Raw genomic sequence first — 14,749 nt, forward strand, 5'->3', positions numbered from 1 at the left:
AATCACAGAGGCTGCAGTGAAACAGTGTTAACCTGATGTCTGGACTGCCAACAGGATGGAAACAGTGACACGCCTGCAATCTGTCCTCTGGCCAAATTTATGTATTTTACAGTCTTAAGGTAAACAGACAATGGGCTTCCTGTGGGACTCTTATTCAAAGTCATGAACCTTTAATAAGAGTCTGATGAAGCAGCCTGCTGGGCTGGCTACTGTAATGAGCCTTAATGACTGCATCTCACCGGCACTTTAAATCACGCTACAAGTGTTTAATGGGACCTTTGTGAACCCAGGGACTGGTAAGTCAGCGATGGCTGAACTGTACGGAACGTACCTGAGGCAAGTTGTGGTCAGGATAGGGGTTGCGCACAGACAGGAAGTCTTCGTGAGGAAGTAGAGTCTGCAGCCTGGCATCAATTTGGACAAGCTGATCCATTTCAGAAGGTTCCGGAGTGTAGCCCTCGCCCCGTTGGGTGGATACAGTGTAAATGGATGTCGTTCCCTGACAAAAGGAGGTCACACCAGATCAGACTGAAGGGTTTTGGCACAGAGCTTTCGTGTGTGTGTGTGTGTGTGTGTGTGTGTGTGTGTGTGTGTGTGTGTGTGTGAGACATAACGGCCAAATCAAACTTTAACCACCAAGCACAATTTATTTTACAAGAAAAGAGGAGGACAGTAACAGACCATTAGCAATCATTACACATCATTAAAATTACCATTTAGCAAGAACATTCTATTTAACCTCCAACAAAAGCCCACTTGTAGTCTGACCCCACTCCGCTGAAAGGAAACTCCAAACACAAATGTTTTCTCTCAGGTTCTTGTAGCCTTCACTTCAATGTTAAACGGCTTTTGGATTTGCAGTAAATTAAGGCTCATGAGAATCTGTTGAAAGTTAAGAGACATTTCACATTTGAGAAGCTCAATTAAAGTAGCTAAATGTCACTTCCAGGGATTGATTTTCTAAATACCAGCAAAATAAATAAGAGTGCATCTCCCTTGCATTTTCACTGGGCTACACATCCCACATCTAAAAGTTAACAGAAGATAAAACTTCCAACTTGTAATGACAGTCGAACCATAGAGACCGGAACAACATTTTGTCAGAGGGCTTTTTGAAAGTCACTCTTACTCTTTGCACCTGGTATTTTTTTGCGTTTTTTGGAGGGGGAACAGGGATCTTGATTGCTCCACTCCGCTCCATTCTGCTCCCCTTCACTTTTCTCCACTGCTTCCTTGCCAAGACACCCCGGCGGACGCCAAATATCTAAGCACTGACTAATCTCAGCCTCTGTTTTACCGATGAGTAAAGCTCCTGCATAAGAGGCAGCAGTGAGGGGTGGGCAGTGAAGTCATCGCCACTTCTGGGTGAGGTCATTTTTTGTCCTATGGCCCACCCCCCCCCACCCCCAACCAGACACACACACACACACACACAATTTATATAGCGGGGAGGTTCGATGGAAAGCTTTCTGACGGATACATCAAAAACAGGAGCTTCCTGCGACCATAGTGTGTGAAACCAGATGAGACTTCTGGGATGTGAGCTGATATCAAGTGAATTGACGAGAGCTGATGGAACCAAGCACATCTGCCACATCAGTGGCGGGGATATGACCATGGTGACCATGGTGTCCTGGAAATGGTGGTGGAAATAGAGAATAAGATATTTCTTAAGACATACCGTGTTGGACAAACAGATGGAGAAAAGTTAACGGGGAGGACAACAACTATTTTCCACGGATGTATATTGGGGCCAAACAGCAAGATTCAAAAGGCTCTGTAATCCAATAAAAACATTTCAAACTGCACAGTTCAAGTAGTTCTAAAAGTCTGCCGCTAAGGGAAGTCCCCAACCAATAGCGCAAGGAATTTAACATCTTTTCCTGTGTTTAACTAGAATGACCTGTCTAGAGCACCTACAGACTGATATGAACAGAGCAGCAGACAGCTAGGAAAAAACATGTGACATCTTGCAAAGACAGCTGGCAGGAGGGAATCAACCCCAATGGGACTGCTTTGGGCTGGCAACCCGTAGCAGCAGCATCTGTGGCAGATACAACCAGGTAGATCTACCTTAGAGCCTTAACTACAGTAGAGCAAACTAACAGAACACCCCTAGAATCAGCATGAGCAGGGGTGGAAGATGACTGACAGGCAGACCACATGGCTTTAGACTATGAGAAAGAGGATGGACATGGATACGGCCGGTTAGCGGGGTAAGATGGACGGCATGACGACGCTTACAACAACTACTCCATGCACCTGTTAACTAAATTGAATGACAATATGGAATAGGTGAGGATATTATCTATCAGTGTGTATCTATCAGTATGGGACACCTGGTGGAGGACAGTTTTTTGGTGAAGTGAAACCAGTAAAGAGCTGAGGCAGGTGGTACAATTCCACATTGTAAAAGGAATTTAGGAGTTGACTAATGACCAGCTTAGTGTTGGAGTTGAAATGTGATAAGACTACTTACTTTGTCACAGTCTTAGGATCTCTCCTAACTCTCGCCACTGTTCCTGGTTCTCCACCCTGTGTAGTGTGTGTGTAAATGAATGTTTTAACAGGTAGGCTCCTGAGCTATCCAGGGTCCTGAAGAAGCCACAAAGCATTGGGACAACTACAAACGCAAGCCCTACTCATCTTGTCAGAAGAGGACCACCCAAACATAAGTATAATAAATTATGAAATACAAATAATTACTCAAGCATAGTGTTAGTTCAGGCAGGCCAGGGTAGTCTGCCCACTGCCTAATTCACAAGCTAACGCTTAACTGATTCAGCAGCACCAACCACAGTTACTCTCTGAATTAAGGCGGTCATCAGTCATTCCACCTGCTGATGTTTTCTTCGTCAAATAATTGTACTGCGAGTCCACTTAGCATTTGGCAATGGCCATGTATTTCACTTTGCCCTATAATTGTGTGCACTTTTGTGTGGAATTTATGTTGTTTGTATTATTGTTACACTGTTTGGTATTCACTGTCCCCAAAAATATCCCATCAGCCACCGTTTGTTCAGGGGGTGGGGGTTTGGGGGGTTTAAGCCACTATACCTACCACTATGATGAGCAAAAGACCCAAGAAGTAATACCACAAAAGACCATTGTATGCTTTCAATACTATAATAAATGGTCTGTTACTGAAACGATATACAACAAACCCATAATAATAGCTAACAATAAATAATTCATATAATGAATTAAACAAGGCCAGTCATTAGGACCAGACCATGTCCTATTCATCTTCAGAGGGATTGGGGGGCTCAGACCTCATACTAAATCAGAATAGACAGGAAAGGCAACTGGGTATATTTTACACATCCAGCATTGACAGGGAAGACGAGGTTTAAATATTCCCTTCAAGGTCACCTCTGGGGGGAGACTGTCTGCTGCAGTTGATTATGAAGCTCTGTTGGGTTCTGGAAGAGATGGCCTCCCCCGTCCTTCACACACACACACACACACACACACACACACACTTACACACACAGACACACACACACACACACACACACACACACACACACACACACACACGCACACTCTCTCTTTCAGCCTCTCCCGATTCCAAGGGACATCAAAACCAGCTCTCTCCGTTCCGCACCATACAGAACAGCCGGGACACAATAACAGGAAGTCAACGTCCAACCTGTAAAAAACTCCAAGCTAACACACTCCCTCTTGAGGGATATCCACTAATAATATACACAGAATTGGTCCTCAAGTAATCCACGATAAACAACAGAAAGTCTTTGGCAGAACCAAGCAGCTGAAGAATAAATACTTCCATGTGTCCCACCTTACTCACTCTTAAATGCGTTATACAATTGCAAAGGTCACCATTCTTGCTCTCGAAAACAGCTAAATAATACCTGACATGTCATAAGGACTGCTCATTAATATTCCATTGTGTACACAACACTGAGGCCCTGATTGATGACAGCTGGGTAGAATGGCCTTTTCCAAATCCAATAATCTACATTAACTCATTCTTGTGCCCTGATTAAAGCTTGAAATAAATAACTGGGAGAGGCTGGCTGATGGCAGTCGTCAGGCCAGAGGCTTTCGGAAACCAGACAGGACATCAAAAACAACAGGCCTGTAAGCACTCTCTTGCGACAGAATTCAGTCAGACAAATGGAATTAAAACAGAATTTTCACCACATAAATTAAACTAGAAGGACACAGTGAGAGTTTAGACCTCCGCCAAGGCCAATGGTCGACTTTTGTCAAAACATGCTGCATCTGGCAATTTTAAAGAGAGTGGAAATTAATTCCTGGACCCCTTGATCTGGATCCTCTCTAAAACTTAGTGGGTTGTTCCTTGGCCCATGATACACCCCTACAAGTTTAATGAAAATCGGCCCGGTAGTTTTTGGTGAGGCTGCTGACAGGAAAACAACTACACCAACAAACCAACAAACGGTAATAAAAACATAACCTCCTTGGTGGAGGTAAGTAGGGTTAAGGTAACTAGGGAGTAAAGCAAGCTAGTAATACTCAAGCAAGCCAACCTCCCTTGTATGTCAAGCTGACTGTTTGACCTAATACCTCACGAACAATCCCAGCATCTTAAATCACACATCGCTTTGAAGTGATGGAGTCAGATTAGACATAACAAATGCATATGGTATGCCATCGTACACACTGACAGATTAAATTATGTTCTGAGGCTATCACGGAAGTCAAGGCTGTCTCGAAGATGTGAATGATGACTGGAAATCTATGGGCCAATAGCCTCTGTCTGAGTAATGGTTTCTCTGGCCCAGTCTTCACCTGTTCCATGGACCTCTGTTGTGACAGGGTTAGAGAGCTGATGAAAGAGAAATATTAAAAGCATGCATGTGACCCCCCATGCGTTGAAAGTCAGAGGTGGAGGGTTCAGACTGAGAATGTGAAATCCCCCTCTGGTGTTCGTGTGAGTGATCAAAACCTGACACATTGACTTAAAGGTTCCGTCCACGATTCTAATACTATACACTTTTTCCAGTTTCCAGTCTGTACAGTGTTTGCGCAAAATTCTGTAAAACATCTTGTTAAAATAAATGTTTGTACACAGCCCTGGCTCTGTAAATGGCAAACAAACATGAACATAAACAATCACAGCCAATCAGCACAGTGTTTCGGGACAACAGAATAGAGGGGTGTTATTTGATTGGCTGTTTAACTGAAATAGCAACAACTTATCCCGAAACTGAATTGCGGATTGCGTCTTTAATACTGAGCTAAATCTCAATCGGTCATCTAAACCAAAATCAGTCAACTGTAAAGGTATATGTAGCATTTCATGAGAGGATTTCAACACTGCTGATTAAACTTACTGATCCACTAACTAAGCATCCTGAAACCTTCTGAAACACTTTACGATTTACCTTATAAATCATTCATAACGCTAACGCTCATCTGGGATGTTTAAGAAGTTACTGTGTGATCCTAAACATCTGCACTGTTTTTGCCTACTAGTAGTAGTGGAGTAGAGTGGAGTGCACCCCTAGCCAAACACAGCTCTGGCAAGCCATGAGTCCTGCATTTCCAGTCAGTCTACTTCAGTTTCCAGGGCTGGCTGGCTGGCTGGCTGGCTGCTCACCTCGCAGTCTGCAATGCAGCAGTTGTCTTCGCTCCCATCATCGAGGTCCTGGAGCAGCTCAGAGAGCCTCTGCTTCTCGTCCAGTGTCATGGGCACGTGCTGGCCTGAGCTTGCTAGCTGTCACGTTCCACGGGGAGAGAAATGTCACGTGACGTGAGCAGGTTTTTCAAAATCAAATCAATTTAATTCATTTCAGCCCTACACTCACATACACACATTTCCCTTGGCTTCAGACACATCTCTCTGATCTCTCTTTCAAAGGCAAGACCAAGGAAAAATAAAAACAGTGGACAAGGAGCTCATACAAATGAACAAACTACCATATGACTGACCTCGCATGACTTCTGACTTACTTTAATGTTTTTCCTCACAAAGTCCTGTGTCTGCTTGCCCATGGCATCCTCCGTCTGTCTGCTGGCTGATTTGGCCTCTTCGTCCTCCTCCTGATCCACTTCAGATGGACCTGCTGAGTCACTCTTCTTACCCTCACCTGTGAAGACAAAGGGGAAAAGTGCTGTCAGGCGCCAATTAAATTAAAAAGAATAATATACAAAAAAACAAACACACACACACACACACACACACACTCAAAAAAAACAGAGACATACACACACACACATGGCTGTATTTCAATGCCTATGTCAAACTCATTCAATTTAGTAGGCATGTTATTTTCCTACCCTTATAGCTATACATTCTCACTACTCCTCAAATACTGTTAATTATGTATGTTAACAAAACTAAAATGTGATCTAATTTATGTATTTCAAGAATACGATCTTGAGTCACAGATCCTCCTTTTTTCAGTAATCTACAGGTATTTTACACACGCAGACACTCCCATCTAGTGGCGAAAAATCAGAAGTGCTTCATCAGCTGAAGGGGGCCCCAATATCATAAACTAATTGACAAAACATATTCAGTATCGTACCTTCCACACGTTCCTGACTGGGATTTTTTTCATACTCTTTTTCAGGAATTTGAGTTCCGAAGACGGGAACAATGTCCAGCTCTTCACCGGATTCCTGGGCTGGAGAAGTTCAGCAAAACCTGGTTTTGTTTTGTGAGCTTTTCATATTGTTTTTTCAAAGATAATTTTGTGAGAAGGGCTTTAGAGGTAACTGTGACGCTGTACTCACAAGTAGAAGATGTCAGGGCCAAAAACAAGTTTGTGTTTTCAATCGCATCCTTGCAATCACCTCTTGTTGTATGTTCCTTTAAATAAAATTCATGAAAGCTTTTGAAACTCATGTTCTGTCTTCATATGGTTTGGTAAAGTTACAATGGTAAAGTTCACATTCGCTATGCACTGAACAGGTAGCTGAAGCTCTACCTGGGGATGAGGAAGCTCTAAATGAGGAAATTACTTCCAGTCAATCGTATTAAAAGGCTTTTGCCCATCGTATTAAAAGGATAAAAAAATGTGGGAACCTTTATATATATACATTGATACAAAAATAAATAATATATATTCTGTGTTGAAATGGTAGTAGTAGCACCACATTTCATGCCACACCTCCAGTTCCTGCCATAGTTTTTGGTAGAGCCCTCGCCCTTTCTTTTTCACTTCCTTTTCTTTGGTGATCCACTGAGATAGGATTTTGTCCAGTCTCTTCATCTTCTTGATAGCTTTCCTTAACTCCAGATCTTCATTTTCGTCATCCGAACCATCCGTCTGAGACGTTTCTGCGGCATGTCCAGAAAACGTTTTATACAGTTTTGTTATCATTTCATGACATAATGACAAGATATCCATCCTTGACTATGCAACAAATGTCAACACTAAGCAAATCACTTTACCCTATTTCGATTTTAGATCTCAGATTAGTTCTTTACCTTTATCTGAAGGGAGGCGCTCATTTGGTCCATCCTCCTCGGGAATGTTTTCTGCAAAGCTTTTAGCCTCAAGGACCATTGTGTGGACCTTAAAAGAACAGAGGTCTCAGGAAAGGGAATGACGTTAAAACTCCGCTCAGCTCTGAATCCGCAAGCCCTGTCACATGTGCAGTAGGTTTAATATGACATCTCTGTTGTCTAGAAATACATATTTTTTAGGCTGTGACAGATCTTTAATTACTTTTTTTGTTCCTGAAAAATGCAAACAAATAGGTCACATACAAAACATGGTAAAGATATGTTGGCAAATGCCAGCCTACTGTATTGTGGTTGATATCGGCCAACTTTTGACAAACAAAAATAACACTTGCACCATTAAGTAAGTATCATATGTGTAGAGACAAATATGGTCGTGACATCATTTCACCTTTTCTTCAATGGTATCAGAACTAAGTACTTCCAGGGACGTTGGACTTGCACGTTTAATTTTGCCACCCTCGACTAAAGATGCTGTAGATACACGACTTCCAACACGGGTACGCTCACTGGAGGCTGGACGGGAAATATCTTCCAAGCCTCCCCTAGATATATCCATCTGATGATGCAAGTTATTGCTGTAAAATAAACACACATGCATTTAAAAATGTTCGTGAAATTAAAATACTTTGTGTGTTAATATAAGAAACTGTAGTGAATGCGTATGCTTGTAGTTGACGTCTTGCCATTTACCAAAGACTTAAAAAACATTATTTAAAAAAAAAAAAAAAGAAAGAAATACACGCAACGAAATATCAACCAATTAATGCACCTAGGATCCGAATAGCCTACTCATAATAATACACGAATTATATAATGACCAGAAAACAGAATAGCCTACACGCTGACATAGACAGGCAGAGAAATACGAACACAAATTCTAACATAAATGGCTCTAACCACCGACATATAAAAGTAAAAACTGAATACAAAATGAAAAGAAATATCCAGCAGAAGTATGCCTATCGGTGTGGTAGCTTTTATCAATGTTCCTTAGCTGGTTCCCCAAAACAAGCTAGCTCCCTAGCTATTAATAGACTGCTTTCCTGATGCTGGAAGAAGTCTTTATGCTCTTGGATTAGCTATACTTAAAATAAAACGCATTTTTTATTCGGTCTGTCAATGACGTTACTATTTTCCACCAAAATACATTACCTGATAAATTAGGATTCACATTTCTTCAACCGAGTTTTTTTTTAATGTTTGGTCTGCAACACGGTTACCAAGAACGCAGTAGATGTCCCGGATGTGGTAACCATGCAGGCGCTGTCCAACTTTGTTAGGTTGACATCGGTTCTCAAGTCACATATCTCATTGATCAGCATTTAGCTGTATATTGTATAAATATTTTGATATTCTGATGTTATTCTAAAGAAACGCTGTAAAGACGTATCGGTGCATTCTATCCATCTTAAGCTTTCTGGTTGCGGGGATTTATACACTAGAAAAAATAACTTTAGGCCTGCTATGAAATTGAGGTTCATGGAACAGTTTATTGGAAGGCCTGTCTTGTTATCATGACTTTGGAAGTCAATATAAAAGATAAATAAAAATACTGTGACTTATTAATAATAAAAAGAGAGAGGCCATTAGTATTAACATCATACATTTCTGTTTAATAGAAGTAATTACAAAGGTTGTCAGGTCAGATTATGATAAGCCCTGGTCCTTCTCATCGCTGTTCTCCTGAGAGAGACTCAAAGCTGCTGCGGCAGGAAGAGGGCAGGGAGTCACTGTGCATTGTCCTGCACCGTCTGTGTAGAACTACTTTCCCTCCAGTTCCCCTCTTCTCCTGCACGATCTGCAGCTTCTGCTGAAGCATCAGGAGCCTTCTCTCCACGTCCTCCAGCCCCATGATGATGCCTTCTTTAAGGGCCAGGCCCTTCTTCATCCGGTCTGCCAAGCAGGTTGTGGTGTTCAACATCTCAGATTTAAGCTACAGGCAGAAGAGACCATGTCAAACTACTCCATTACTCATACCAAGCTTGTCCGTGATGAGATATTTTCAGATATGTCATAGATTCTTTTCATTAATGATTTGTTTGGACACTGAATATTTAGATTTATGACCAGATTAAGATCCAGACTCATGATCTGTTTTACCAGCAGAGTCCAAGTTTAAAATCCATAAGATCCAGTTTGTGAAAAATGTTTTAAAAAGTATTCTACCAATCCTAACATGAGATAATCGATATCCAAGTTTTATCAAACACTGTAAACTCACCTCTGATCTCCTCTCCATCTTTTTCTTGTAAACTCTGCACAATGAAATGACCACAGCAGCCAGTAGAACCACTGGTAGGTATGTGTACACGGCATCTACTACAGAGAGGATCACAGTCTTTCCTTCAGATGCCCTAGTAGTGAGTATGGAAGCAAACTCTTCTGGGGTCATGTCCAATCCAACAGTTGCCCATGCTGGAAGACTGGAGAAAATGGGTATATTCTCCTTGGGTGTTGGAGTGTAAAAGGGCCATATGTTCAGGAACATCTTAACCGGTTGTCATACAGGCAAATATGAACACTGAACATACACAGGCCTGATATTGATAGAATGTTTGACATACAGTCTCCAAATTCTCCATAGGGACAAGGAGCTAGTTATTATTACATCATACAATGATTAACTTGGTGGAACTTCAGGTGTGATGAACATTCCAATACAGCTGGAACAGGGAAATCAGATGAAATGAGGAGATACATGTTTTACATATGCTTTAGCCTTTCAACTTCTAATGGTGTTAGTGCATGCATTTTGCTCTAAAACAATCTGCTAAATCTCCATTGTTTTTAACAGATAAGACTTGAAACACTTTGCACTGATATAACTTTAGGAAAGCCCTATTCCAACAAATATACCAACAAATCACTCAGAAGAAAAGTTAAAAGTTTGACATTTATTCATAGCATTTTAAACCTGAGAACATACACCCAAACACTCAAATGTTTGTTACAGCATGATACCCTGAGCAAGAACCAAATATATACAATCAATATGATACATGTTTACAAAGTAACATTAGATACACCTTATGTCTTCTGTCCTGAGAAAAACAAATGCAAATGTTTCATAAAGAGTAAGGCTGTGTATAAATTCTATAGATACTTTTTGTGATGGCATTAAAAATTACCTAACATAATAAATCAGTTAAAACATGAATCTTCAAGCCAATGGTCATTCAATTGCCCATAGTCTTAATATTTTAGATGCTGGTTAGAAGTCAGGTACGGCTGGGATAAAAAAAAAAGTATATATTTTTAAAGTGTCATTCATTTTATAAATGTACTGACAGAAACACATATCAACAGACTATAGCAGGGTACGTATATGCGCTTATAAAATACATCTGTAAACATCTGATAATCCACTAAAAAGGAAGAAATGCTCCATTAAAACTTCAACAGAAGCTACACAAAGACTAAATCTTACTGCACACCATCACCTGGGGGAAACACCACTGGCATCTCACTTCATTTCACACTAGCTGGGTTAACTGGGGTCTGGCCAAAGGTCACTCATCTGGGGGCTGTGTGTTGATTTGGCATTTTTCGATGGAGTTGATTAGGAATCCTCATCAGCAAATCTGTACTTGGCGTAGACAATAAGCATGACCAGTGACATGAAGATGCACAGAGAACCAACCACCAGGTAGGCAATGCCTAAGAACTGGTTCTTGCCACCCATCCAGGAAACGTTGCTGAAGAACACCTTCTTACTTCCGCCAAAGGCATGGACAGGGTAATCTGGGAGGAGGGAAGGTTAAGGGGCAAACTGTACTCAAAATTCATACAAAACTAAATTATAATGTTTCAATGTGCCTGTGTGTCAGGAACCAGATAACGTTATTGTCCTTTAACCCAGGTTTATTCTAATCTTTTCACTTGTACTCACTTACGTGAGTGTTCTTTCCTATTGACTCTTTTCTGTTTTCCTTTTCAATCATCAAAATCTGTCACATCATGTTTGCACAGGCTTTAGCAGCATACTGTCAAGTCATGGCACCTGACAATCAGGGGTGGGCCTTCATTCCCTCTGCCTCTAGAAAAGAGCAGTCACACCCTGCAGGTCAAACCAGTTCTTCTGGTTGACACTAAGAAAGAGAAGCCCACATGGAAATTTTCTATGGCCATGAGGATTTAACTGACTGGATGTATGTTGTATAACAACACAAGTCCCTGCATTGTAATAACAGATGATATTATTCCAGAATTATGACCAGAATCTATCAGACAATAAAAATCAGAATAGACTGCATTTCTCCTGGATAGAAATGTAATTGCCATTTTTCCTATTTTTGTTTACCTCAGTAATAAATTATCCAATGTTGTCAACAACAAAAAAAAACATTTCACCTTTTTGTTTTACCAAACTGTGTAAAGGATACTGTAGTCAATCTCCAGTGAGTAGTTCCCAGTAGGCAGCCCGTCCGCATATTCCCCCTCAGATATTCTCCGATACAGCTTTCTAAAACCTGGCAGGGCTGCTCTCCTCATCCACACCAGGAAGTCCTGGTTCAGGAAGCCATTGTTGGACGGGTCGGAGGTATCTAGCTCATAGACTGGTTTGGGCCAGTTTACAGGCTTCACTGTCCCTACAGTACACAGTATAATGGCTAGGTTATTTGTTTACTCAAAGTGATTTAGATAAGCATTTGAATAACCAAAAATGAGGCAGTAAATTAAGAAATGACTGCAGTGTCCCTTTTTTTGTGTCTTTAGGGGTCCCCTAAACATGTAATATGTCCCCTAAACATGTTCAAATGTTTTAGAGCTTTTCAGTCAATATTTACACCATTCATGACACACACACAAAATCATAGCACTATGGTAGTCCTTTGAAAAACAGAGCTTTTCCTCTATTTGTTTGCAGAAATAGAAATTGTACTTCAAAACCAAGCACACTGCCTATGTCCTTAAGAGTACATGTATTGCAGTAATGGCTGTTATAGAATTCTAGAGATTAACCATAAACAGTAAAGTACCATTGAAAGCTTTTGCCAAAGAGCCATCCACTAACGTGGGGTTTCTGTATTTCAGGTTGTAATCGGTCCACCATGCAATGCCTTTCCCATCAAATGGCACCTGCTTCTTCTGCCCTCCCACAAGACGATAAAGCCTGAATGTGTCTATGGAAGAGGGATAACAGTTAAAATTACACAGCACAGAAAGAGTTGCCGGTTAAGGAAAAGTCTCTGGACATGAAAAGATGTTTTAAATTTTTGTTAAGTAGTACCATTGAACAGGCTGTTGGCTTTTGATCCACATGGCACAATCGGCCTGTCGCTGGAGTCGTACCGGTAGGGGATACAATCTTCATCAGGTTCCTTGGTGTCCGACATTTCAATGAGGAGAAGACAAATAAGATTAAACCTTGAACAACAGCCTTAAATGAATGAATGAACAAATGCTTTCCAAATGAAGATAAAACACTAAGGAGAAGAATAATCTACAACCACAACTTACAGTGAAGTAAGATGTATCCCCTGACAGTTGGTAGTCATCTCTGGAGACTCCATATTTACGATGGTTTTGGAAGTAATTTGATAAGCCATAATAGAAGAATACAGGTCCCTATAGAGAGGAATAAAGTTCAGTTAAACCATTACGTAAATAAAAACATAAGTGTCAGTCAACCCTTTTTACATGTGAAACATCATACATTACCTCAATCTGCTGTGTGAGGTTAAATTGGACAGCACAGACACAATTCGTTCGATTCAAACACTGGAAGCAGTTGTTGTCTGAGTTTTGTTCAACGCCGGTGTAGTCCCTCTGTGTGGTAAAAAAAGTCACATGAAATGTTATCTTAATCGATGATGTACACATGACATCCAATAGATACTATGATGAAAATCATTACCAGTTCTTACAACTCAAAGGCCACCTATTTCACTAAACCGAATGTGGCAATTGTAACATTATATGATTACTAATAGGGGTGGGACAAAAAAAAACAAGATGGTCAAAAACAAATATATTCACTTAGCCATTCTGGTTTTCCAGAAAATCACTAACCTTCACCTCCATGTTTGGGGTACATTGTTTCATCACAGTTGTCAAATTTTGTGAAACTGACACAGTGACACTGATGCAGTAAATAAATACACAATTCCTGCTTTTTACCTTTTTAGGGGGATTTTCCTTCTTCAGTTAGGTGTATCGTAGATGATCGTCTTGCAATGCATCTTGTATCAAAGAAATCACTGTAACGTGATACCATCACTATTGTGTGCAACTTATCGTGATGGTATGGTATAGTATCGGGAGTTACTCTGTGATTCCCACCTCTAATTGCTAGTCTACTTGCTACAGTTCTTAATGTGATCAGAGGTTCAAATGTCTATTATTACATATCTTTTGTACACAAGACAGAGGTGAGTGGGGAAGAGATGAGAAATTAAACAAACCAATCAAGCCAGACAAAAAAGGAAAAAGGTAAAGGAAGTACCTCCAGTACTTGGATGTTCTGTGAGGTAACAAACAGGGCGACCCCAATACCAATGAAGGCCAGGCCAATTATCAGGAAGCCAGGGATGACAATACCAGCCGAGAGCATGGGCTGCCATGCCGGAAGCCTCTGCTGAGTAAAGGCCGTATTGTCTGGCCTGTTCAATGTCTCCGTCTTCTGCTTCTTCATTATGATGCTGGGGACAAGAAAACATGGTTACTGTCCATCGCCTCATGAAGTCCAATTAAGCAAAGCACGGAATGCGATTTTATAAGGGAAATCACAGTAGAAATCAGAAATGGACGGGATTACTAGCCAAAGTTGACACATGAAACAAGACCTTTACAATCTCCGCAGTCAACCGTAAACAAATGCTGGAAAGCGTGAGGTCACTCTACTTATGGTATGAGCCGACTGCGCTTCCTCCTGTGTCTATTATCGAGATTAAAAAATGTGTTTGTTTTTGTGTCTGTTATGTTTTGTTAAGGTCTGGACAACATTAACATTATTCGGGCTACGTAGATATTCTTTGTTAGCATAATATGTTTGTCTTCTTCCTTTTTTTTTAACGCCAAACATTAAAATCCAATAGCCTAGGAATTCGGTTTTACAACTTTTCTCGAGTTAGTGTCTGAAAGTTCAGGGCATCATAAGTCACTTACTGCCAATACCCGAACAAACTTACCTCTGAGGATGTATTGCTCTCTGTTTAGCGATGTCCCTCGATTAAAAGCGATTTCAGACTCATACAACGAGATACGAGGGTGTAGCCATACACCTCCCTGACTTACCTGTTGAGTGTCTTTATTAGGCTACTGACCCGCACTTCCTGCCTGATC

At 40.9% G+C, this 14,749-nt stretch overlaps 2 protein-coding genes across 2 annotated transcripts in view; both read right to left on the minus strand.

Moving 5' to 3' along the window:
* Positions 1-8,158, minus strand: part of fsip1 (fibrous sheath interacting protein 1) — a gene marked incomplete at its 3' end in the record, with an annotated part of 36,957 nt that extends 28,799 nt beyond the window's left edge. Inside the window, exons 1-8 of the mRNA XM_080850186.1 lie at positions 7,854-8,158; positions 7,427-7,514; positions 7,107-7,276; positions 6,730-6,805; positions 6,522-6,620; positions 5,944-6,080; positions 5,591-5,707; positions 332-499 (exon numbers count right to left, since the gene is read on the minus strand). Of these exons, the coding sequence (XP_080706312.1) occupies positions 332-499; positions 5,591-5,707; positions 5,944-6,080; positions 6,522-6,620; positions 6,730-6,805; positions 7,107-7,276; positions 7,427-7,514; positions 7,854-8,063 (1,065 nt within the window). The 5' untranslated portion in view covers positions 8,064-8,158. The remainder of the gene's footprint in view (positions 1-331; positions 500-5,590; positions 5,708-5,943; positions 6,081-6,521; positions 6,621-6,729; positions 6,806-7,106; positions 7,277-7,426; positions 7,515-7,853) is intronic.
* A 2,866-nt stretch (positions 8,159-11,024) lies between these two features.
* tmem30b (transmembrane protein 30B) lies at positions 11,025-14,099 on the minus strand (the record flags this gene model as incomplete). Its single annotated transcript, XM_080850528.1, has 7 exons — positions 11,025-11,206; positions 11,848-12,054; positions 12,445-12,588; positions 12,696-12,786; positions 12,926-13,033; positions 13,127-13,234; positions 13,911-14,099. 7 exons carry the CDS (start codon positions 14,097-14,099, stop codon positions 11,025-11,027), a joined length of 1,029 nt encoding a protein of 342 aa, XP_080706654.1.
* Between the last annotated feature and the right edge of the window lie 650 nt (positions 14,100-14,749).

The sequence above is a fragment of the Sprattus sprattus genome, assembly GCF_963457725.1.
Source record: "Sprattus sprattus genome assembly, chromosome: 13".
Lineage (NCBI taxonomy): Eukaryota > Metazoa > Chordata > Actinopteri > Clupeiformes > Clupeidae > Sprattus > Sprattus sprattus.